The 27,476-nt window shown below is 37.1% G+C and overlaps 1 protein-coding gene across 3 annotated transcripts in view; it reads left to right on the plus strand.

Annotated features, from left to right (window-relative positions):
- The window catches only part of ATRNL1 (attractin like 1), an 809,337-nt gene that overhangs the window by 323,805 nt on the left and 458,056 nt on the right, over positions 1-27,476 (plus strand). For all 3 annotated transcript variants that reach the window (XM_069567614.1, XM_069567615.1, XM_069567616.1), the window contains exon 25: positions 21,493-21,554. In XM_069567614.1, coding sequence (XP_069423715.1) covers positions 21,493-21,554 — 62 coding nt within the window. The remainder of the gene's footprint in view (positions 1-21,492; positions 21,555-27,476) is intronic.

Genomic DNA, 27,476 nt, shown 5'->3' on the forward strand with positions numbered 1-27,476 from the left:
ATTATTATCATGATTATCTGCTGTTGTTATTATTGTCTTCCAAATGGGAAAAGGTCAATTTTCATTCCAATCCCAAACAAAGGCAATGCCAAAGAATGCTCAAAATACCGCATAATTGACTCACCTCACATGCTAGTAAAGTAATGCTCAAAATTCTCCGAGCCAGGCTTCAGCAGTACATGAACCGTGAACTTCCAGATGTTCAAGCTGGTTTTCAAAAAGGCAGAGGAACCAGAGATCAAATTGCCAACATCTGCTGGATCATCAAAAAAGCAAGAGAGTTCCAGAAAAACATCTATTTCTGCTTTATTGACTATGCCAAAGCCTTTGACTGTACGGATCACAGTAAACTGTGGAAAATTCTGAAAGAGATGGGAATACCAGACCACCTGACCTGCCTCTTGAGAAACCTGTGTGCAGGACAGGTTCCTGGACATGGAACAACAGACTGGTTTCAAATAGGAAAAGGAGTATGTCAAGGCTGTATATTGTCACCCCGTTTATTTAACTACTATGCAGAGTACATCATGAAATACACTGGGCTGGAGGAAGCACAGGCTGGAATCAACATTGCCAGAAGAAATATCAATAACCTCAGATATCCAGATGTCACCACCCTTATGGCAGAAAGTGAAGAAGAACTAAAGAGCCTCTTGATGAAAGTGAAAGAGGAGAGTGAAAAAGTTGGCTTAAAGCTCAGCATTCAGAAAACTAAGATCACAGCATCCAGTCTCATCACTTCATGGCAAATAGGTGGGGAAACAGTGGAAAGAGTGTCAGACTTTATTTTTCTCGGCTCCAAAATCACTGCAGATGGTGACTGCAGCCATGACTATTAAAAGACACTTACTCCTTGGAAGGAAAGTTATGACCAGCCTAGATAGCATATTAAAAAGCAGAGATATTACTTTGTCAACAAAGGTCTGTCTAGTCAAGGCTATGGTTTTTCCAGTGGTCATGTATGGATGTGAGAGTTGGACTATAAAGAAAGCTGTGCACCAAAGAATTGATGCTTTTCAACTGTGGTGTTGGAGAAGACTCTTGACAGTCCCTTGCACTGCAAGGAGATCCAACCAATGCATCCTATAGGAGATCAGTCCTGGGTGTTCATTGGAAGGATTGATGTTGAAGCTGAAACTCCAATACTTTGGCCACCTGATGTGAAGAGCTGACTCATTTGAAAAGGCCCTGATGTTGGGAAAGATTGAGGGGAGGAGGAGAAGGGGACGACAGAGGATGAGATGGTTGGATGGCATTACCAACGCGATGGACATGGGTTTGAGTGAACTCTGGGAATTGATGATGGACAGGGAGGCCTGGTGTGCTGCGGTTCATGGGGTTGCAAAGAGTCAAACATGACTGAGTAACTGGACTGAACTGAAATTGTTAACGACTTGAGAAATTTGTTATCAGTTCAGTTCAGTCGCTCAGTTGTGTCCGACTCTTTGCGACCCCCTGAATCGCAGCACACCAGGCCTCCCTGTTAATCACCAATTTGTTATAAATATTTTCAAATAAACCTTTCCTTTTAAGATTCTTCTTTCATTAGAACTGTTAGCACAATTTCAAGAAATAGCATTGGAAATTGTTAATTTTATTAGTTCCTCAACTAATATATCAGTTCTGATAATCAGAAAATGTCTATGTGAGGACTAAATCTAATAATATTTAAGGAATATATTCTTATAGAGAGGAATGGAAAGTTTTTATGACAGTGACAAAATAAGATTGGTTATGATGGGTACAAATGCTCTAGAGATTCAGAGAAGGAAGATATATCAAGTTTATGCTATAATGTCAGAGTTGAGTAGTAAAAATGAGACCATATTGCTCAGAAATCGCAAAATATGTACTAAGGTGTTCTCTGCAGAGTTTTGGTGAGTCCTTATATGAAATATTACTACCAATGCTGTTTTTATAACCAACAAAATAGTTTCAATTAGATATGATAGCTTAAGTGTAAAATACTTTTCTAAAAATATGGCTTATAAAGAATATTTTCAATCTTTTCATTTGTAAAATATTTCTAAGAAATTTTCCAACTTCTTTATAGTAGTATTTTTAAAAGTCATTACTTTTCCTTTGATGTTTAATTAATCTGTTAAGATTTTTAACGCATTCTGTCTAAATATTCATTGTTGTTCAGTCGCTCAGTCATGTCTGACTCTATGAGACCCCATCAGTTCAGTTCAGTTCAGTTCAGTCGCTCAGTCATGTCCGACTCTTTGCGACCCCATGAATTGCAGCACGCCAGGCCTCCCTATCCATCACCAACTCCCGGAGTTCACTCAGACTTATGTCCATTGAGTCCGTGATGCCATCCAGCCATCTCATCCTCTGTCGTCCCCTTCTCCTCCTGCCCCCAATCTCTCCCAGCATCAGAGTCTTTTCCAATGAGTCAGCTCTTTGCATGAGGTGGCCGAAGTACTGGAGTTTCAGCTTTAGTGTCATTCCTTCCAAAGAAATCCCAGGGCTGATCTCCTTCAGAATGGACTGGTTGGATCTGCTTGCAGTCCAGGGGACTCTCAAGAGTCTTCTCCATGGACTGCAGTATACCAGGCTTCCCTGTCCTTCACCATCTCCCAGAGCATGCTCAAACTCATACCCATTGAGTCAGTGATGCCACGCAACCATTTCACCCTCTGTAATCCCCTTCTCCTGCTGCCTTAAATCTTTCCCAACATGAAGGTCTTTTCCAACGAGTCAGTTCTTCGCATCAGGTGGCCAAATTCCTGGAGCTTCAACTTCAGCATCAGTCCTTCTAATGAATATTCAAGATTGATTTCCTTTAGATTTGACTGATTTGATCTTCCTTCAGTCCAAGGGACTCTAAAGAGTCTTCTCCAAAACCACAGTTCAAAAGCATCAATTCTTCGTTGTTATGGTCCAACATTCACATATATACATGACTACTGGAAAAGCCATAGCTTTGACTATATGGACCTTTGTAGGCAAAGCAGTGTCTCTACTGTCTAGGTTTGTCATAGCTTTTCTCCCAAGGAGAAAGTGATTTTTAATTCATGGCTGTAGTCACCATCTGCAGTGATTTTGGAGCCCCCGAAAATAAGGCCTGTTACTGTTTCCATTCTTTCCCCATCTATTTTCCATGGAGTGATGGGACCAGATGCCTTGATTTTTGTTTTTTTGAATATTGAGTTTTAAACCAACTTTTTCACTCATCTCTTTCACCTTCATCAAGAGGTTAAAGTTTAGTTTAATTACTCCTCTCTTTCTGCCATAAGGGTGCTGTTATCTGCATATCTGAGGTTATTGATGTTTTTCCTGACAATCTTGATTCCAGCTTGTGCTTCATCCAGCCTGGCACTTCGCATGATGTACTCTGCATATAAGTTAAATATTCACATAACCTAATAAATATTTTCAGATACTTACACTCATAATTTGATCTTATAGACTGTAATATTTTTATATAAAACAGAAAAAAATTTGTTTCTATGTAATCTCCATTATTAATTTTTAAACTAAAATAAATTTTTGTTCTATCATACACCTTTCAATGTACATAGCTGAAATTTGAAGTTTTAAAAAAGTTATTGCAATTCAGTCAATGAGTCATCTCTGACCCTTTACAACCCCATGCCCTGTAGCATGCCAGGCTTCCCTGTCCTTCACTATCTCCCAGAGCCTGCTCAAACTCCTGTGCATTGTTATGTCATCCAAGCATATCATCCTCTGGCACCGGCTTCTTCTCCTGCCTCAATCTTTCCCAGCATCAGGGTCTTTTCCAGTGAGTTGACTCTTCACATCAGGTGACCAAAATATTGGAGCTTTAGCTTTAGGATCAGTCCTTCCAGTGAATATTCAGGATTGATTTCCTTTGTGATTGATTGGTTTGATCTCCCTGCAGTCCAAGGGACTCTCAAGAGTCTTTTGCAGCACCACAATTCAAAAGCATCAATTCTTCTGCATTCACCCTTCTTTGTCTTTTATCCTAACATTTCACATGATGTACTCTGTATGTAAGCTAAATAAACACGGTGAGAATGTTCAACCTTGATGTACTCCTTTCCCAATTTTGAACCAGATAGTTGTTCCATGTGCACTTCTAACTATTGGTTCTTGACCTCAATAGAGGTTTCTCAGGAGACAGGTTAAGGTGGTCTGGTAATTTCATGTCTTTAAGAATTTTCTACAGTTTGTTGTGATCTACACAGTCAAAGTTTTAGTGTAGTCAATGAAGAAGTAGATGTTTTTCTGAAATTTCTTTGCTTTCTCCATGATCCAATGAATGTTGGCCATTTGATCTCTGGTTCCTCTGCCTTTTTTAAACCCAGCTTGTACATCTGGAAGTTCTTGGTTCTCCTACTGCTAAAGGTGAACTAGCTTGAACTGTTTTGAGCATTACCTTGCTGGCATGTGAAACGAGTGCAATCGTACAGTAGTTTGTGCATTCTTTGGCATTGCTCTTCTTTGGAGCTGGAATGAAAACTGACCATTTCTAGTTGTATGGCCACTGCTGAGTTTTCCATATTTGCTGGCATATTGAGTATAGCATTTTAAGAGCATCATCTTGTAGCATTTTAAATAGCTCAGCTGGGATTCTGTCACCTCCACTAGCTTTGTTCATAGTAATGCTTTCCCTGGTGGCTCAGATGGTAAAGCATCTCCCCACAATGGAGGAGATGTGGGTTCAATCCCTGGGTTGGGAAGATCCCCTGGAGAAGGAAATGGCAACCTGCTTCAGTACGCTTGGCTGGGAAAAATACCATGGAAAGAGGAGCCTGGTAGGCTAAAGTCCATGCGTTTGCAAAGAGTCAGATACTACTGAGCGACTTCACTTTCACTTTTCACTGTCAGTGCTTTCCCACTTGACTTCATGTTCCAGTATGTCTGGCTTTAGGTGAGTGACCATATCATCATGATTATGTGAGTTATTAAGACCTTTAATTCTGTGTATTCTTGGCACTTCTTAATCTCTTCTGCTTTTATTAGGTCCTTAGTGTTTCTGTCCTTTATCATATGCATCCTTGCATGAAATGTTCCATTGATATCTCCAATTTTCTTGAAGAAATATCTGGTGTTTCCCCATTCTGTTGTTTTCCTCTCTTTCTTTGTATTGTTCATCTAAGAGGAAGAGAGGAAAAGGCAAGGGAGAAAGGGAAAGATATAATCAACTGAATGTAGAGTTCCAGAGACTAGCAAGGAAAGATAAGACATGCTTTTTTTTTTTTAATTTAAATTTGTTTTAATTGGAGGCTAGTTATTTTACAATATTGTATTCGTTTTGCCATACATCAACATGAATCCGCCACGGGTGTACACGTGTTCCCCATCCTGAACCTCCCACCCTCCTCCCTCCCCTTCCATCCCTCTGGGTTGTCCCAGTGCACCATCCCCAAGCATCCAGTATAATGCATTGAACCTGGACTGCTGATTCATTTCTTATATGATATTATACATGTTTCAATGCCATTCTCCCAAATCATCCCACCCTCTCCCTCTCCCACAGAGTCCAAAAGACTGTTCTATACATCTGTGTCTCTTTTGCTGTCTCGCATACAGGGTCATCACTACCATCTTTCTAAATTCCATATATATGTGTTAGTATACTGTATGGTGTTTTTCTTTCTGGCTTACTTCACTCTGTATAATCAGCTCCAGTTTCATCCACCTCATTAGAACTGATTCAAATGTATTCTTTTTAATGGCTGAGTAATACTCCATTGTGTATATGTACCACAACTTTCTTATCCGTTCATCTGCTGATGGACATCTAGGTTGCTTCCATGTCCTGTCTATTATAAACAGTGCTGTAATAAACACTGGGGTACACGTGTCTCTTTCAGTTCTGGTTTCCTCGGTGTGTATGCCCAGCAGTGGGATTGCTGGGTCATATGGCAGTTCTAGTTCCAGTTTTTTATGAAATCTCCACAGTGCTCTCCATAGTGGCTGTACTAGTTTGCATTCCCACAAACAGTGTAAGAGGGTTCCCTTTTCTCCACACCCTCCCCAGCATTTATTGCTTGAAGAAGACTTTCTTAAATGAACAATGCAATGGAATAGAACAGTTGTGGGGACCTACTAAATTTGTTTTAAAAACACTTTCTTATGGAAAGCACCTTATTCACTGCATTCTAAAGTTAATGGAGAGGAGAATAAGAATTAACCTTCAAAGTGTCAAAATTAGATGTGTATAGAAAATATTTTTTTCTTTGAAATTTTATAGCTTTCATTGTTTCTTTCGCAACTATTAATGCCTTTTTGAATGCAGATGGTTCAATCACTTATTTAGTAGAAGTATATATGCATGGAGAAAATGACATTTTGCAAGTACCACATGCTTTAGTAAGACTGTGGCTCCATTTGCTTCTTTGGGGTTTAGATGTAAACCTGTTTTTGAAGTTTGAGAGGCAGAACTGAATGATGAAGGTTTGGTGAATATCACTTTATAAAAGGAAGGTCCATTTTCACCTCTTAAATTATAGGAGAGAAGCTAGGTTGGGGGGCGGAGAATGATAATTTATAGAAGGTAGTGTTATAAACATAAACTGCATATAGACTTCTATATTAGCCGTTACTCTTGCAGATTTATATCTTTGAATTTAAACCTGATACTTGAAGAATACCTCATAAATATGCTAATACGATAATCAGGAACACGTAACATTACAAATACAAAACTTTATCTTTTCATTTTAATGGTTTGGTTTCATTTTTTAACACTTAATACTGTTTTTTTTTTCCTCCACTGACCTTTATTTTTTTTAATCTTTTTTTTTAAATTTTTTTTAATTTTAAAATCTTTAATTCTTACATGTGTTCCCAAACATGAACCCCCTTCCCACCTCCCTCCCCATAACATCTCTGTGGGTCATCCCCATGCACCAGCCCCAAGCATGCTATATCCTGCGTCAGACATAGACTGGCGATTCAATTCTTACATGATAGAATACATGTTAGAATGCCATTCTCCCAAATCATCCCACCCTCTCCCTCTGAGTCCAAAAGTCCGTTATACACAGCTGTGTCTTTTTTCCTGTCTTGCATACAGGGTCATCATTGCCATCTTCCTAAATTCCATATATATGTGTTAGTATACTGTATTGGTGTTTTTCTTTCTGGCTTACTTCACTCTGTATAATCGGCTCCAGTTTCATCCATCTCGTCAGAACTGATTCAAATGAATTCTTTTTAACGGCTGAGTAATACTCCATTGTGTATATGTACCACAGCTTTCTTATCCATTCATCTGCTGATGGACATCTAGGTTGTTTCCATGTCCTGGCTATTATAAACAGTGCTGCGATGAACATTGGGGTACATGTGTCTCTTTCAATTCTGGTTTCCTCGGTGTGTATGCCCAGCAGTGGGATTGCTGGGTCATAAGGTAGTTCTATTTGCAATTTTTTAAGGAATCTCCACACTGTTCTCCATAGTGGCTGTACTAGTTTGCATTCCCACCAACAGTGTAGGAGGGTTCCCTTTTCTCCACACCCTCTCCAGCATTTATTGCTTGCAGATTTTTGGATCGCAGCCATTCTGACTGGTGTGAAGTGGTACCTCATTGTGGTTTTGATTTGCATTTCTCTGATAATGAGTGATGTTGAGCATCTTTTCATGTGTTTGTTAGCCATCCGTATGTCTTCTTTGGAGAAATGTCTATTTAGTTCTTTGGCCCATTTTTTGATTGGGTCGTTTATTTTTCTGGAATTGAGCTGCATAAGTTGCTTGTATATTTTTGAGATTAGTTGTTTGTCAGTTGCTTCATTTGCTATTATTTTCTCCCATTCAGAAGGCTGTCTTTTCACCTTGCTTATATTTTCCTTTGTTGTGCAGAAGCTTTTAATTTTAATTAGATCCCATTTGTTTATTTTTGCTTTTATTTCCAGAATTCTGGGAGGTGGATCATAGAGGATCCTGCTGTGATTTATGTCAGAGAGTGTTTTGCCTATGTTCTCCTCTAGGAGTTTTATAGTTTCTGGTCTTACATTTAGATCTTTAATCCATTTTGAGTTTATTTTTGTGTGCAGTGTTAGAAAGTGATCTAGTTTCATTCTTTTACAAGTGGTTGACCAGTTTTCCCAGCACCACTTGTTAAAGAGATTGTCTTTACTCCATTGTATATTCTTGCCTCCTTTGTCAAAGATAAGGTGTCCATATGTGTGTGGATTTATCTCTGGGCTTTCTGTTTTGTTCCATTGATCTATATGTCTGTCTTTGTGCCAGTACCATACTGTTTTGATGACTGTGGCTTTGTAGTAGAGCCTGAAGTCAGGCAAGTTGATTCCTCCAGTTCCATTCTTCTTTCTCAAGATTGCTTTGGCAATTTGAGGTTTTTTGTATTTCCATACAAATCTTGAAATTATTTGTTCTAGTTCTGTGAAAAATATGGCTGGTAGCTTGATAGGGATTGCATTGAATTTGTAAATTGCTTTGGGTAGTATACTCATTTGCACTATATTGATTCTTCCGATCCATGAACATGGTATATTTCTCCATCTATTAGTGTCCTCTTTGATTTCTTTCATCAGTGTTTTATAGTTTTCTATATATAGGTCTTTAGTTTCTTTAGGTAGATATATTCCTAAGTATTTTATCCTTTTCGTTGCAATGGTGAATGGAATTGTTTCCTTAATTTCTTTTTCTACTTTCTCATTATTCATGTATAGGAATGCAAGGGATTTCTGTGTGTTGATTTTATATCCTGCAACTTTACTATATTCATTGATGAGCTCTAGTAATTTTCTGGTGGAGTCTTTAGGGTTTTCCATGTAGAGGATCATGTCATCTGCAAACAGTGAGAGTTTTACTTCTTCTTTTCCAATTTGGATTCCTTTTATTTCTTTTTCTGCTCTGATTGCTGTGGCCAAAACTTCCAGAACTATGTTGAATAGTAGTGGTGAAAGTGGACACCCTTGTCTTGTTCCTGACTTTAGGGGAAATGCTTTCAGTTTTTCACCATTGAGGATAATGTTTGCTGTGGGTTTGTCATATATAGCTTTTATTATGTTGAGGTATGTTCCTTCTATTCCTGCTTTCTGGAGAGTTTTTATCATAATTGGATGTTGAATTTTGTCAAAGGCCTTCTCTGCATCTATTGAGATAATCATATGGTTTTTATTTTTCAATTTGATAATGTGGTGAATTACATTGATTGATTTGCGGATATTGAAGAATACTTGCATCCCTGGAATAAAGCCCACTTGGTCATGGTGTATGATCTTTTTAATGCATTGTTGGATTCTGATTGCTAGAATTTTGTTGAGGATATTTGCATCTATGTTCATCAGTGATATTGGCCTGTAGTTTTCTTTTTTTGTGACATCTTTGTCAGGTTTTGGTATTAGGGTGATGGTGGCCTCATAGGATGAGTTTGGAAGTTTCCCTTCCTCTGCAATTTTCTGGAAGAGTTTGAGTAGGATATGTGGTAGCTCGTCTCAAAATTTTTGGTAGAATTCAGCTGTGAAGCCGTCTGGACCTGGGCTTTTGTTTGCTGGAAGATTTCTGATTACAGTTTCAATTTCCGTGCTTGTGATGGGTCTATTAAGATTTTCTATTTCTTCCTGGTTCAGTTTTGGAAAATTGTACTTTTCTAAGAATTTGTCCATTTCTTCCACGTTGTCCATTTTATTGGCATACAACTGCTGATAGTAGTCTCTTATGATCCTTTGTATTTCTGTGTTGTCTGTTGTGATCTCTCCATTTTCATTTCTAATTTTATTGATTTGATTTTTCTCTCTTTGCTTCTTGATGAGTCTGGCTAATGGTTTGTCAATTTTATTTATCCTTTCAAAGAACCAGCTTTTGGCTTTGTTGATTTTTGCTATGGTCTCTTTTGTTTCTTTTGCATTTATTTCTGCCCTAATTTTTAAGATTTCTTTCCTTCTACTAACTCTGGGGTTCTCCAATTCTTCCTTTTCTAGTTGCTATAGTTGTAGAGTTAGGTTATTTATTTGACTTTTTTCTTGTTTCTTGAGGTATGCCTGTATTGCTATGAACTTTCCTCTTAGCACTGCTTTTATAGTGTCCCACAGGTTTTGGGTTGTTGTGTTTTCATTTTCATTAGTTTCTATGCATATTTTGATTTCTTTTTTGATTTCTTCTGTGATTTGTTGGTTATTCAGAAGTGTGTTGTTCAACCTCCATATGTTGGAATTTTTAATAGTTTTTCTCCTGTAATTGAGATCTAATCTTAATGCATTATGATCAGAAAAGATGGTTGGAATGATTTCGATTTTTTTGAATTTATCAAGGTTAGATTTATGGCCCAGGATGTGATCTATCCTGGAGAAGGTTCCATGAGCACTTGAAAAAAAGGTGAAATTCATTGTTTTGGGGTTTTTGAAATGATAATATCCTTTAACTTACAGAAAATTTACTCTCTGAATATGTAGATTTAAACCTGTATGTGTTTTTACTGACTACTCTTGGTTTAAAACTGATCATTCTTCTGAACAGCTTGACCTTCAGTAAAATGAAACTGTTTTGAGACTTTCTATTTAGAGCATTAAGTTGCAAATCTCTAGAAGTTACTGCAATTCATTCACTCCCTGGTGCATCACATGGTAAAGAATCCACCTGCAACGCGGGAAGCCTGGGTTCCATCCCTGGGTTGCTAAATCCCCTGGAGGAGGAAATGGCAAGCCACTCCAGCATTCTTGCCTGGAGAATCCCATGGACAGAGGAGCTTGGTGGGCTACAGTTCATGGGATCCCGAAGAGTCAGACACGATAAGCAATTAAGTACACAAAGACATATAAGTAAAAACACTAGGCTCTTTACTATTTGCTAAAAGTGTTTTGCTGAACATTGTAATACTTAACTTCAAATATTTTGAAGTTGAATGGAAAGAGAACACAGCTGTGCTAATTATTGCAGCACACTCTGATTGATTCTTGCTAGGAAAGTATGGAACTTAAGAACTAGCTTCAGAATGCATTGGTTTCCATTTTACCTCGACTGCTTGTTGCCTGAGTAATCTATAAACCTTTATTTTCTTATCTGTAAGATGAATTTAATAACATTACCTACTTTATTGGCTTATTCTGAGGATTAAATAAACTAGTGTGTAAAAAACACTCTGCATAGTGCCTGGGCAATGGTAAGCACTTTAATACATGTTAGTATTTTAGTAGTACCGCAGTAAAAGTGTATGGTAGGAACAACAGGCATACAGTTGAGGGCCACTGTACAGGATCTGGACGTGGCAGGAAGCGGATCATTTGGATAGGAGTTACTCAAGAGAAGAAGGTGTTAGCGCAGGAGGAAACAGTTTGTGGCGAACAAAGCGCAGAGGTTGGTAATGTGCGCAGTGTGATCCCAGCCGAGTCAGTGCTCTGTGTAGAGAGAAGCAAGGGCCACGGTTTAGGGATCATTGCTTCTATGTTTAGGAAGTTGGAGTTCAAGATAAAAGTGGTGGAAAAACAGTGAGGATATTTAAGTGGGGGAGTGAAGCATCCTGAGGAGTAGAATTATGGGAAAGTCCTTCCATTTCAAATACAGAACATTTTGTAGGCTGGGTAAAGGATGACCAGAAACTTATGAGATTGAAGACAGTTAGGTTTTTACATTAAACCAGGAGGAAAGTTATAAGTGCCTTCACTAAGGCATGTATTTTCTCTAAGAAGAGTTAAACTCATTAAAATTTTATAGACAACATGCAAGGTTTTATAATCACAGAGTAATTTGTATAGTATTTATGCAGAATTGGCCAGTATGTTTGTTCATCATACATTTTATTCTGTTTTAAAAATCATCCACTTTTAATTTAACTGCATTTTTAAAAAGAAATGATATAAATTTATATTATTATTTATATTATCAATAAGCAGTATATTAGTTATCTATAGGAAATTTATGCTTATTAATATCTCAAATAGATTATCTTAGTTGAGCTTATTCAGTGATAGTTAATTTAAACACCATTGTACTTTATTTTTAAAAATGCAGAGATAGACCTAATATGATTTTGAAATGCTTGCTGAAACAAGCCCAGTTGTCTTTGAGATATGACTCGATGACTAACTTGGATTACTTAACTCTGCTTTTATGTCATCATTTTGAAGGACTATACTCCAAATAGTGGTTTGAAGAACCTCTCTTTTACTTTCAGTTTGTTAGATGAATTTAATCATTTTAACACATCTCTTCACATTTTCACTTTTTTTTTGGTCTCAATATTATATCAGAATTTATAGCAAACTGACATTTTGCACAAACACACCAATTTGTCCTTCATAATAAGAACATTTTTTCTGTTTTATAAAATCTGACATTTTGTGGTAAATATCAAACTATTAATCTACTTCTCTATTCCAAGCACACTTAATGCAACTTTTTCATCAAATCATATATTCAAAGTGTTGATCATTATTGTTGTTAATGAAAAATACAGCATATTTTAAAGCAGGTTTTAGATTTTGGACATGTTTTCTATATGAATTTACATTTAAGATTAAATGGACAAAATGTATTATCTTTGTTGTAGTTTCAGCTAACTGTGATATTTAGCATTCCAGTTTATCAGTCATTTGGGACACTTTAAAAGCATGAAGAAAACGAGAATATTGTGAAACTTTAATTGTCTTCCTGATTTTTAAATAATTTTCTTTGAATAATTATTAGATAACTTGAAAAAAATCATTAAAGAAAAGAGAATTTCAGAGATACATTTTGTTGGTTAAAGTTTAAAAACTAAGTTTAAATTCAACTTAAGTAAACTTTCCATATTTTTCATAGTAATGACCACAAAACCAAATTGGAACATATTGATTATCTGTAAAGAGCCATGTTATAGCCAAGTCTTTCTTATTAGACAGAGATTTTAGAGTCAGAAGTGTCCCATATCCTCTAGAGATAAACTTTCAGGGAAACTATGACTATAGTATTGCTTTTGTTGTTATAATTTGTCTCACTGTTGTCTAAATAATATTAGCTAAGTGATCAAAAGACCACTCTAAAAGATCACTTGATTAAAAAGTAATATTTCAGGCAATACCATATGGTTTAGATGAGAAGACTGTAGTCTGAACTAAGTCATCTTCTGAAAGAAATTCCTGGAAGACAAGTCTAGTTAAAAATGTTTATTGTTGAAATTAAGAACTGAGGTAAAATACATATTGAGAAACTATTTCTGCTATCTTGGTTTCAAAATATTTTATTTATATGTAGGTAAAATTATAAATGGTAGATATGAATTTTTTCTGTGATTATAAATGCAAACATTTTATTCAGATGCAAATTTTTTAAACATCTGAACTCTATATAAATTTTCTAAGAGTTAATACTATTTTATGATCTGAAATTTGAAGGTATAGTCTATATGTTTATTGATTTATAAAGGAAGATCAAATAAATAATTTTTTAATGTTTTGAAGAATAACATCTGTTCCTTCCTTTCATGGCTGTTAATAAGGATTTATGATATGCTAAATTTTGATGTTGTTATTTATTTATTTAGCAGGTTTTTAAAAAATTAAATGCTTACTATGTACTGTGTACCAAATAGTGTTCTAGGTAGCAGAAGAGGTGCACAGATAATATGAACAAGGCTCGTATTCTCAAGGAATTTACATTTTATTTTATTTTATTTTTAAAAATTTTATTTTTACTTTATTTTACTTTACAATCCTGTATTGGTTTTGCCATACATTGACATGAATCTGCCACGGGTGTACATGAGTTCCCAATCCTGAACCCCCCTCCCACCTCCCACCCCATATCATCTCTCTGGATCATCCCCGTGCACCAGCCCCAAGCATCCTGTATAGGAATTTACATTTTAGTGGGGAAAGATATTTTAACTAATAATCAACCATCAACCAATAAATCAAATAATTTCAGGATGAGATATATATAAAAGAAGTAGGTTCACATAACAGTATAGAATAAGGGAGAGGGCAGCTACTTTATCTAAGTGTCTTAGAGCAGTGTGTTTGAGGTGAAATTTGGATGATAAGGAGCTAGCCCTATCAACCAATATCATATGAAGACCAGTTGCCAGTATCACTTAGAACGGTTCTTCATTTATCTCTATTTAGTTCTTTCTCTGTAGGTCTTCCGATTTCTTTGGAAGGGACCTGGAGTTGCTGAATACTCTTCCTAGGTAGAGAAATAGTGAGAATAGTCAGATACATTTGCAACTAATGCTCGTATCATTTCTTTCTGCTACTCCTGCCTTTTTCTCCTATCTGTTCTCAGTATTCCTGCCTATTTTTAGATAACCATGTACATTTATATAGAAAATAGGGTACATTTAGGGTTTTTTTAAACACCATTAGAATCACTAAATTCTCTCACAGTATATAATTTACAATTGTTATTACTGTTTTTGTCTACGTCTGCTACAACCACTAAGAATCTGTTTTTCACTGATACATCCAAGAATCTGACATGGTGCCCAGATTATAATAGATTTTCAGTGAAATATTTTGATGGCTGAATACGTTAACTCTCCAGAGTGGGAATCTTGAGAGGGAATCTGCTTGAGTTAGTATTTTCTTGGCCTTGTTCACCAGTGCAACCAAATCTCCTGGTATCTGCCTTCCATTTTTACACCTGTACCTGATGCTGGACTCGCTGACATAGTATCTTTCAAAGGCTATCACCTGTGGAACTTCCTAAAAAATCCCAGGTGGAGAAACAATGAAAGAGATTTGCAACACCCATTGTAACTGTGTGAACAACCAATATCAAACGCTGTTCAGCTTAAGTCCTTAGAACCCAGATGGCATGCTAAGTATAGAGACTGCTTGTGCCATCCACACTTTTTCTTCAGCACAATTATGTTAACAGATTAGTTACAGATAGATAATACAAGTTTCTGAATGTTTTAGTGCTTTAGTTCATTATTGTAGCTTGTAGATTCTTCCCTTGTCTGCTTTCTTTTTGCAAATATTCTTTGGGGAAATTCAGAAAGGTATTTTCATGTGTGTCTGTGTTTTGCTTACTTGCCTCAAAACATGATTTTTTTTTCTTCCAAGTTACTTAGCTATATGGACCTAGAAAGGGCAAAAAGCAATAATAAAATTCTGCAGTACCAGCCTGAGTCATGTGCTTTGCCATCCTAAATTTATTTTAACACTGTTGGCTATAACCAGTGTTTTTGCATTACTTATCTGGAAGGAATACAAAACCCTTTGTAGATTAAAGAGTCAGAGTGATGATAGCTAACACTACATATACAAATATTTAGTGGCAGTATTAGTTGCTCAGTCGTGTCAGACTCTTGCAACTCTATGGACTGTAGGCCACCAGGCTCCTCTGTCCATGGAATTCTCCAGGCAAGAATACTGTAGTGGGTAGACATTCCCTTCTCCAGAGGATCTTTCCAACCCAGGGATCGAACCTGGGCCTCCTGCAATGCAGATGGATTCCTTACTGTCTCAGCAATGAGGGAAGCCCATGTGTGTGTGTATGTATATATATATATATATATGCCTTTTTTCCCTCCTCCCAATATATGTCACTTGGTTTTTAAAGATTTCCAGGCTCTGTTCCTCTCCCAGAGTTGGACCTTTTTTCCTTTGTTTCCATTTTCCCTGCTCTGCTCAATTTGGATTTCACTTCCAACAGTTTTTCCTCAATATGGGGTCTGTCTTGGAATAGAGATTTGAGTGGTTGCTTTTGAAAATTCATGTGTCCCAACCTGTTCTAGCCTCTTTTGGAACTTCTCGAAGACCCTTTACACTCATATGCTCTTGGACTAGGCAAAACCACTTCAGTTTTTACTTCCTGTATTCAAATTGGCCTGCCTGGTTCCAGTGAATGTCTTTTGGATTATCCTGTTGATTCTCGTCTTATTCCCACGTGGACTCTGGTACCATATGTACCTTGTGCTATGGCTTATCAGTACCTGTTCATGTTTCAGCAATCAAGAGGATGAGAATTTCTCATTTAACTGTGTTGAGTTATTTTCTTCTTTTTTTTTTTGCAATTTCCTTGATATAGATAGGTAATGGGCAGATAGATAGATACTGAGTTTTTTCTTTCTGAAGTGAAGTCGCTCAGTCATGTCTGACTCTTTGTGACCCCATGGACCGTAGCCTACCAGGCTCCTCAGTCCATGGAATTTTCCAGGCAAGAGTACTGGAGTGGGTTGCCATTTCCTTCTCCAGGGTATCTTCCCAAACCAGGAATCGAACCCTGGTCTCCCACACTGTAGGCAGACGCTTTACCGTCTGAGCCACCAGGGAAGCCCAATGTAGAAACTAAGGGATATTAAGAAAAATTATGCTACCATTGTCTCTCTCCACCTGGAACTTGACCTCACCGATTATATTGCTCAGTTTGTGAATAGTTAAGCTTTTTTTGTTTATATTCAAAATTATAGTTTTAATTTTGTTTTAATCTGATAATATAGTACATAAAACCCCTACCATTTGGAATTTTTAAGTAGTTTCTCTGCATGATGTACACTCTCTGCTTTTCTAAATGCACTATGGATTTAGGAAAAGATTTGTTTTCCTATTTTATATGCTCCTGATTCTGTCTACTGTTTTCTAACAGATCTTTTTGAAAGTTCAATCTGTAGTTTCTGTCTCTACTTCCTCACATTACATGTTCGCCTTGCATTCTCTCTTTAATGCGAGACAGCAAAAGAGACACAGATGTATAGAACAGTCTTTTGGACTCTGTGGGAGAGGGAGAGGGTGGGATGATTTGGGAGAATGGCATTGAAACCTGTATAATATCATATAAGAAATGAATTGCCAGTCTAGGTTTGATGCAGGACACAGGATGCTTGGGGCTGGTGCACTGGGATGACCCAGAGGGATGGTATGGGGAGGGAGGTGGGGGAGTTCAGGATTGGGAACACATGTACTGTACACCTGTGGCAGATTCATGTTGATGTATGGTAAAACCAATACAATATTGCAAAGTAATTAGCCTCCAATTAAAATAAATTTAAATTAAAAAAATGAACATTCCCACCCCTTCATTGAAAGTACATTTGTTTGTTACCCATGCACAAGGTTGATGTCAAATTTAATATTTTTTTTGTTTGTTTTGTTTTTTTTGTTTGTTTGTTTGTTTTAGTTTTTTATTTTTTAAATTTTAAAATCTTTAATTCTTACATGCATTCCCAAACATGAACCCCCCTCCCACCTCCCTCCCCATAACATCTTTCTGGGTCATCCCCATGCACCAGCCCCAAGCATGCTGCATCCTGCGTCAGACATAGACTGGGGATTCAATTCACATGATAGTATACATGTTAGAATGTCATTCTCCCAAATCATCCCACCCTCTCCCTCTCCCTCTGAGTCCAAAAGTCCGTTATACACATCTGTGTCTCTTTCCCTGTCTTGCATACAGGGTCGTCATTGCCATCTTCCTAAATTCCATATATATGTGTTAGTATACTGTATTGGTGTTTTTCTTTCTGGCTTACTTCACTCTGTATAATTGGCTCCAGTTTCATCCATCTCATCAGAACTGATTCAAATGAATTCTTTTTAACCGCTGAGTAATACTCCATTGTGTATATGTACCACAGCTTTCTTATCCATTCATCTGCTGATGGACATCTAGGTTGTTTCCATGTCCTGGCTATTATAAACAGTGCTGCGATGAACATTGGGGTACATGTGTCTCTTTCAATTCTGGTTTCCTCGGTGTGTATGCCCAGCAGTGGGATTGCTGGGTCATAAGGTAGTTCTATTTGCAATTTTTTAAGGAATCTCCATACTGTTCTCCATAGTGGCTGTAAAAACTGGTCAACCACTTGTAAAAGAATGAAACTTGATCACTTTCTAACACCGCACACAAAAATAAACTCAAAATGGATTAAAGATCTAAATGTAAGATCAGAAACTATAAAACTCCTAGAGGAGAACATAGGCAAAACACTCTCCGACATAAATCACAGCAGGATCCTCTATGATCCACCTCCCAGAATTCTGGAAATAAAAGCAAAAATAAACAAATGGGATCTAATTAAAATTAAAAGCTTCTGCACAACAAAGGAAAATATAAGCAAGGTGAAAAGACAGCCTTCGGAATGGGAGAAAATAATAGCAAATGAAGCAACTGACAAACAACTAATCTCAAAAATATACAAGCAACTTATGCAGCTCAACTCCAGAAAAATAAATGACCCAATCAAATTTAATATTAATAGTCATATTCCTATCTTCATCTTACTCAACCAACAAAACCAACCAGGACTTTCTTCTTGCAACATTCCTTTTTCTTGACATCCTTGAGACAGTGCTCTCCTGATTTCCTCCTACTTAATTGTACACTTTTTTGTTAGTTCTGATAATGAGGAGGCCCTAAACTTCCTTTTAGTTTTAAATGACTGATATTCAGTCTTTACCAGGCCCTCTCACCTTTCGCTCCAAATTATGTGCACATTAACTTGGTTTTGTCTGCAAGGATGTTATCCTTGTACAAGCTACTATCATAGCTAGAAAAATCCAGTGTCCTTCTTGTTAATGTCCCTGCTTTTATCATCTCTTCCTCACCCAGCAGCCAGAATGTTTTTCTTGAGAGTAAGATCATGTTATTATATGATTTAGCTCTTATAAAACATTCCAAACTGTTTATCATGCCAGGGACCTAGGTGAATTAACCCCAGCTTGTCACACTGTACTCATTTTTAACTATTCTTTCTGTAGCTCACAATACTGCAGCTGTTGTGACTTCAGTTTCTTAAACATCTCTAGCCTAAGCATGCAATTCTCTAAGCCTCAAATTCTCTTCTGACAGATCTTTCTGTGGCTTTACATTGCTTTGTGTCAGCTTACATATGGCTTCAGTAAGGCTGGCTGTAACTGCCTGATCTAAACTAGCTTACATAGCCTTCTACTTCATCATATCACCTTATTTTTCTTCGGAACATTTGTCATTATCAAAAATTATGATATCCATTTATGAGTCTGCCTGGTTATTTTCTGTCTCCTGCTATTGGGATGCCAATTCCAAGAGACAAGGGGCTCCGCCTTATTTACAAGGTTGTCACCAGCTCCTAGAACAGAGCTTGCTTAAGCAGTATTTCTTTGAATGTTTCTTCATGATTTGAATGACTGAATAAATTAATTTTGTGTCTGCTTGTTCAGATCAGTTATGAAAGAGAGACACATATTAAAATTTTACTATTTAATTATGTGACCTAATTCTTCTTGAAGTCCAACCTTGTGTTTTCACTTATTTGGCCTGTATTTTGGTACATATAGGTTTATTATTTTTATGAATTATTTGTGTCTTTTATGTTTTATTAGACCAGGTTTTGAGTTTGAATTTCACTGTGGTACTTATGTTATCCTTCATGGCTTCATTGTTGTTGTTTTTAAGAGCCCATTTTTTTTTTCCTCACTTTCCTTTATATTTTGACTATAGACGTGTCACTGTTGTGGATGTGCTGTCTATAGAAAACATAAAGTAAATTATGCCTTTTAACATGCTATGGAAATCTCTTTTGATGAGGATTCAGTCTCTTCATATTTAATGCAACGGCTTCTATACTTCCTCTTATTCTTTTATTTTTAAGCTTATTTATTTTGTTTCCTTTTTCTTTTCTCTATATTTGCTAATTTATTCAAGTCTTTATTCAAGTTCTTTTTCTTTATTATTTAGATATTTCTCAACACTGTCTAATTTTATCTTCCTAATCCAATTTATCTTAAACCAATTTCATTTATTAGGACTTCAAAATAATTGTCCTTTTAAAGATTATCCAGTTAGTTCTCAACTGCTGTATTTTGAATCATCTTACTATGGTTTTAAAGTTATTGTTGACAGTATTATTTGGTAAGTTCTGTTTGTAAGATACTCTCATGAACAGTACCTGGGGAGATGATTCATCTGTATCATTTCCATTTTAAAAGATGTTTGTTCTTAAATTTTTAAAAATGTTTTCACCTAGAACCAATCTCCTACAGCAATTATCTTTCCTCAGTCTCTGAGTAAATGCTTTGTAATTCTTCAAATGCTTAGAAGCGTTTTGGAAATGAATGTTGTTATATTTAAGCTTTCATGTATATACAAAAATTTAACTATCTTCTCGACTGGCTATAATTCTTTGTTTTATATAAGAAACAGTATTTCTTATTTTAGAATGCCATTTTAATTCCTTGCCCTGAAAACTGGTACAATTGTGAAATTCATTTCCTTTGTTTTCCTTCACTCATGGATTATATCCCCGTCTGCCTTTCGTCTAATGTCTGAAAATGGTTTTTCTGTATATTTTATATAGTTTTTAGTTCTTTAAGATGAGAGAAATCTCATCTTTGTTAGTCTGTTTTCACTGAAAGTGGAAATTGTATTACATATTTTTGAAAGATTTTCATAAAAGATTAAAAGAGAAGGAGATTTCAAGAACTTAATTATTCACCTCCAGCTACCTGGAAAAATTCACTAATGTTGACCAGTTCCTTTATACATGATGTAAAAGCATGATATTTATTGTATTATGCCTACTATATACCAAATTTTATGGTAATAATTCTATTTCTATTCATTGAGTTAGTCTTTCCTCTAACACAATGAAGTGGATGCTTTTATTATTACCATTCACACATGGGACAAAATAGGTTAAACAGATTTTTAGAATATTTACACCTAATAAGTGAAAAATTGGATTTTCATATCAAGCATACTCTACTCAGATGCTGCATTGACTAGTACTGCTGCTGCTGCTGCTAAGTCACTTCAGTCGTGTCCGACTCTGTGCGACTCCATAGACGGCAGCCCACCAGGCTCCGCCGTCCCTGGGATTCTCCAGGCAAGAACACTGGAGTGGGTTGCCACTTCCTTCTCCAATGTATGAAAGTGAAAAGTGAAAGGGAAGTCGCTCAGTCTTGTCTGACTCTTTGCGACCCCATGGACTGCAGCCCACCAGGCTCCTCCGTCCATGGGATTTGCCTGGCAAGAGTACTGGAGTGGGGTGCCATTGCTTTCTCCGATTGACTAGTACAATGTATAATAATTCTTCAACAAATGTTTTACAATATGATCTCTATAATGTTAACAAAAGTGGAGAACAACTTTATTGACTCTCTTCTGAAATCATTAACATGAAAATATAAACTTTTGATATATTTTATTCTTTCAGGGGTTTATAACAAAATAACTGCAGCTTCATTAGACAAATAATACACAAGAAAAACCAGTTCCCTCTGTTTCCTTCATAGAGTTGAAGTTAAGTTTTTTATCTCATAAGCAATTATCAATTGTATTGATAGAAACGTATGACCATTATTAGATGTAGAAGTGCATTTGCATGTTTTAGGTAGACATATTTCATAGGATTTCAAGTGACAGTCTTAGCATACATTACTGAAGTAATTTTAAAATAGTTTTCTTAAAGCATTTAGTGTTATAGCCTGTGAAAAGGTTGTCTTCAGTTTTTGGATCTATGAAGTGTTGTCAATGAAATTTTGGTTCTAGCACATATGATTTATAATATGGTAATCCAAATTTCTTGATGATTTAAAAATATTGTATTTGCAAATGCCGTGAAACATCACCACTTCGAAGAAGAACACAGATTCAGTAAGTTTCAAACTTCCTTTTGTTTTGATTTTTCAGATTGCGTTCTCACAGCACAACACAATCATGGATCTTGTGCAGTTTTTTGTCACCTTCTTCAGGTAATTTGCTTTTATTGACTTTGAATGTGTTAAATCTGTATTCTGATGTCCTGTCAATCTGTTAGGTAATATCAGTTCTTTAACCTTGAATATGATACAGTCTGTCTTGTATAGTTTTACGTACTTAAATATATACCGCAGAGCACAGGAAACACATTCGACATGTACTGTTGCAGGATTATTTTGCTATACTGCTATTTAATAGCTAGTTAATTTAGTGGAAAGAAGATGACAACCCTGTGTTCTACGTCACATAAGTAATTAAAGCCTGTTTTAATTAGTGAAATTAACAGTTTTCATCATATTGATTAGGTATGTTTCCTACCATTAAAATAAATTTCTTGGATTTCTTAAGTTATTATTGTATTTAGCAATGTGATACAATCAATAGGGGATGAGGAAAAGGATGTATTTTTTTTGCCCTCAAAGAGCATGTAATCTGGAAGTACTAAATGTGACCTAGAATATACCATAATTTCCTTGAACTTCAGTTATTTGAGATGTTAACAGTAGGTTCACTAAAAAGGGTTCCGTAACTAAATATGTTTGGAAAATACTATGTATACCAAAGTTAAATAGGTCTCTTTTGGTTTGTTTTTAACTGACTTCCTCAGATTTTTTTCTCACAGTTTTTAATGTGTTCATTTGCAGTGTATTGTTCTTAAAGAGAGGATAGAGCTTGTAGCATTTCTCAAAACCTAAAAGTTCTTTTCATAAACATTTGTGTTCACTTCCATAGGATGTAAATAAACAGTGGGTGAGGGGAAGAAGCTGAGTTTCAGTGATAGAATATCTGAGACATGGCATCTAGTTGGGTGGGGTGGGGGTAGCGAGGGAAGTTCTCGAGGGAGGGCACACATCTATACATGTAGACGATTCACTGCCTTGTACAGCAGAGACTAACGCAACATTATAAAGCAGTTATACTCCAATAAAATAAAAAGAACTAGTTGGTCAATGCAGTACTTAAAAACAAAAAAAAAGAAAGAATGTTATCTTTATTAACATAAATGATGTGTACAGCTTATACTGATCCACAGGGTTCCTTTGTGTGAATTAGACAATCGTGTCTCCTCCTTCTGGTAGACATAGCCCCACATCACAGCACAAAGATGCAGGTGATTTTGACCTTCACTCACCAAGTTGTCTGGGCTGCTTTATACAATAAAGAAAGTGAAAGTCGCTCAGTCGTGTCCGACTCTTTGCGACTCCATGGACTGTATAGTCCATGGAATTCTCCAGGCCAGAATACTGGAGTGGGTAGCTGTTCCCTTCTCCAGGAGATCTTCCCAACCCAGAGGTTGAACCCAGGTCTCCCACATTGCAGGCATATTCTTTACCAGCTGAGCCACAAGGGAAGCTTTGTACAGTAAAGAACCTGTTAAACCCAGTCCTTGACACAGATGGTATGCCCAGTACTTCCTCTGCACCTAAGTAAGTGATAAGTATTGGTTATCTTATCAAGATACCATACAATACTTGAATTCCTAATCCCTTATCCACAGGAGTGAGCAAACATTTTTCTATAAAGGGCTGGTTAGTAAATAATTTCAAGATTTGTGGGCTATAAGGTGTCTGTGGTGCTAAAGCAGCCTGAGTCAGTTTGGAAACAAATGGGAGTGATTATTTATGTTCCAAAAAACCTGTATTAGAATGAAAATAGCTGGTAGCCTGAATTCTGGGCTTCCCTAGTGGTAAACAACCTTCCTGCCAATGCAGGAGACGTGAGAGACCTGGGTTCCATCCCTGGATGGGGAAGATCCCCTGGAGGAGGTCATGGCAGCCCACTCCAGTATTCTTGCTTGGAGAATCCCGTGGACAGAGAAGCCTGGTGGGCTACAGTCCACAGTGTCACAGATTTGGACACTACTAAAGTGACTTAGCGTGCGCACAGGCTGAATCCTGCCTGTGGACACAGTTTGCCCAACCACTGATTTAACTTATGCCTGAATGCCTTTAATGGCAGGAAGCAGAACATCTCTTGTGATAGCATTTTCTGTCTTCAGAGAATTAGTTGTTCTTTATAATTGAGATGAAATCTGCCTCCCTGTGATAGCTATTCTAATTTACCCATATGGGCCCATACAAAGCAAGTCTAATTCCTTCATCTCCATTTATGGCCTTCCAGTTTTCTAAACTCTTTTCTCCAATTCACACATTATCTGTTCAGTTATTTGCTTCTTGTCAGAATCCTTGCCATGTTAGTCACCTTGCTCTGAAAACAATCAGGTTGTCTGTCCCTTAAAAACATTAATTTCTGAAATTTAATGCTGAAAACATATTTCTTACTAACATTGCAAAGTTCATTCGTATTTAAATTTGTCCCTTAAAGAGTAAATTTGAGGAAACATCTTAAATGTATTTAAACATTTTCTGATTTTATACTTGTGACTATTAAGGGATATTAAAACCTAATGACATTATAATGTTTTTGAAAAGTGTTAGAAGTTACAATCGAATGAGCTTTATTTAATGCATAAAAATAAGTTTTTGACAGGATAATGTAGATGTTAATATACTGAAAAGTTTATTTGTATAAAAATTCACAAAGCTGAATTTATAAATTATTTAAATGTTTAGGGTTTTAGTTTAAGCTTTTGAATTTGTGTGTGTGTTTAAGTTCAATAGCTCTTTATTAAGTAAAAGAAAGCAAGTGTTAATGTGTACCATGTCATAGAGGTGATCCTATTTATTATGTTGGCATCACAGACAAAGTAATATACTCTAGTTATTGTGTGAGATAAAATGTATTTGATGGGTTTTTTATCATTTAAATTTTTTCAGTAGTGAAATGTAAATTAGATGATTTTAAAATTGTCTCATTGTTAAGGAAAATCATGGACAGAATACTTTTAAGGTTATTTTTCTATTAAGTAGACTTACTGTTAAATTTTAAAAGAGAGTTTAGACAGTTCAGCATTTATGGACATCCTTCAATCAGGCCACTATTACTGCTATTGCTGTCTCTGTGTTACTGAAGTAGTATAGATGAAGTGTCAGCCTTTCATTTAGCCAAGTTTAAAGGAGGCCAGTGCCAGTTTTTTAACTTTTATATTGGGCATAGTTCTGGTGGTAAACGTAATTCAGTCAGTATTAGTGAGATCATTTATAGTCACAGCCTGGCTCTGGCCTTAGCTTTCAGCGCCATCTAAGCAGATCACCTGAAAGTGAAGTAGCTCAGTCATGTCTAACTCTTTGTGACCCCATGGGCTATAGCCTACCACGCTTCTCCATCCATGGCATTTTCCAGGTAAGAATGCTGGAGTGGGTTGCCATTTCCTTCTCCAGAGGATCTTCCTGACCCAGGAATCAAACCCAGGTCTCCAGCATTGTAGGCAGACTCTTTACCATCTGAACCACCGGGGAAGCCTAAGCAGATTACCTAGTACCTCTAAATCTCAGTCCTTTTAGGTTTTTATTTTGTATTGGAGTATAGCCAATTAACAATATTGTAATAGTTTCAGGTGAACAGCGAAGGTATTCAGACATATATAAACATACACATACGCATATGTCCTTTATCATAATAGAATTAAAAGGTGTTGTTAGAGTCTGTAGTGTACAGTAATATATAACAGTGAGTAATTAAAAAATTGAAAGAAATCATTTAAGAAATAAAGACTTTTCTGGTATGTAAAATGGAAAAGCAAGTCTGTGTGAATCTGAAAAGTCTCAATTTTTTAAAGAAGTTCAGCCTGGTAAATTAAATGGAGATATAGCAAGGACCCTGTACCATTTAGATTTTTTAATGGTGGTTCTAATTTTCACTGTCCTACAAGGATTACATTGGAGAAGGCAATGGCACCCCACTCCAGTACTCTTGCCTGGGAAATCCCATGGACGGAGGAGCCTGGTGGGCTGCAGTCCATGGGGTCGCTAAGAGTTGGACACGACTGAAAAACTTCACTTTCATTTTTCACTTTCATGCATTGGAGAAGGAAATGGCAACCCACTCCAGTGTTCTTGCCTGGAGAATCCCAGGGACGGGGGAGCCTGGTGGGCTGCCATCTATGGGATCACATAGAGTCGGACACAACTGACGCTACTTAGCAGCAGCAGCAGCAGCAGCGCAAGGATTACATAATGTTTTTGATTTACCATCTTGACCAAATGGAGGATATTTTCAGAGGTTGCCACTTGGTTTTTCCTACTGTGATAGATCTTACCTCACAGGCCAGAAACACAATGTAGGGGTTTACTCTAACCACTTTGTACATAATTTCTAATTATACACTTGAAAAGTAAGGAAATTATCACTTGTTGTTGTTTAGTCACTAAGTTGTGTCTGACTCTTTGTGAACCCATGAACTGCAGCCAGGTTTCTCTGTCCATCACTATCTCCCTGAGTTTGCTCAAACTCATATCCATTGAGTCAGTGATGCCATCCAACCATCTCATCCTCTGTTGCCCCGTCCTCTTGCCCTCAATTTTTCCCAGCATCAGGGTCTTTTCCAATGAGTCAGTCAGTTCTTCACATCAGATGGCGAAAGTGTTGGATCTTCAACATCAGCATCAGTTCTTCCAATGAATATTCAGGGTTGATTTCCTTTAGGACTGACTGGTTTGATCTCTTTGCTATCCAAGGGACTCTCAAGAGTCTTCTCCAGCACCACAGTTCAAAAGCATCAATTCTTCAGCAATCAGCCTTCTTTATGATTCAACTCTCACATCTGTACATGACTACTGGAAAAGCCATGCTGCTGCTGCTTCTGCTAAGTTGCATCAGTCATGTCTGACTCTGTGCGACCCCACAGATGGAAGCCCACCAGTCTCCTCTGTCCTTGGGATTCTCCAGGCAAGAACACTGGAGTGGGTTGCCATTTCCTTCTCCAGTGCATGAAAGGGAAAAGTGAAAGTGAAGTCGCTCTCTCGTGTCCTATTCTTAGCGACCCCATGGACTGTAGCCTACCAGGCTCCTCTATCCATGGGATTTCCCAGGCAAGAGTACTGGAGTGGGGTGCCATTGCCTTCTCCATAGCTCTGACTATATGAACATTTGTCAGCAAAGTGATGTCTCTGCTTTTTAATACACTGTTTAGGTTGGTCATAGCTATTCTTCCAAGGAGCAACTGTCTTTTAATTTCATGGCTGCAGTTACCATCCACATTGATTTTGGAATCCAAGAAAATGAAATCTGACACTGTTTCTACATTTTCCCCATCTGTTTGCCATGATGTGATAGGACCGGATGCCACTATCACAGGGTGGATGTATAGACACAGTTTCCCAGTATGAGCCAGGATTTAGCCAGAATTTGTTATCTGGACCCTGGAGACACCCCAGCTCTAACAAGGGGCCATGGTGGTGATCTGATCATTGGCTAGCTGTGTCATCGCTAACCTTGTGTCTTATAGTAGTGAAAATATCTGTTAATTTGTCTTACACTGAGTATGTACCCATAAATATACTTGTGTATATACCCAAATAAACACAAATCTCTTTATAAAGTAGTCATACACATGTTCCTTTGGGAATCATTTTATACACTTTCCAAGGTGTTTCAAGACAACCTTTTTTTCTGTGAACTCAGCTACCTGTTCAGTCAATGGATTCTGCATTTGTAAATTAACTCATCTTGGAACTGAGCAGAGGATCACAATCATCTCTTGGGGCAACTACCCTCAGCCTTTACCCCTTCATTCCTACTTCAAGTAATATTAAGGAGCACCATTGTTAGCCGCCCACCTATTTTGCCCCTCGTATAGATACCATCCGTTATCAGTCATCCCACAGTTCTTTGTTGGGCAGCACCCTTGTCTGCTTCTCCAGGCTTGTTAATCATTATCCTAATTGTGACCCTGGATTCTGACAGTTAAACACTGACCCTTGGTCTTTTTCACTTTGGAACTCCATCATTTAACGCCTAGCTCTGTCACTGCCTCTCCTATTGTCAGCTTTGATCTTCAGGAAGAAAGCCATCAC

This window comes from Ovis canadensis, chromosome 22 (assembly GCF_042477335.2).
Source record: "Ovis canadensis isolate MfBH-ARS-UI-01 breed Bighorn chromosome 22, ARS-UI_OviCan_v2, whole genome shotgun sequence".
NCBI lineage: Eukaryota > Metazoa > Chordata > Mammalia > Artiodactyla > Bovidae > Ovis > Ovis canadensis.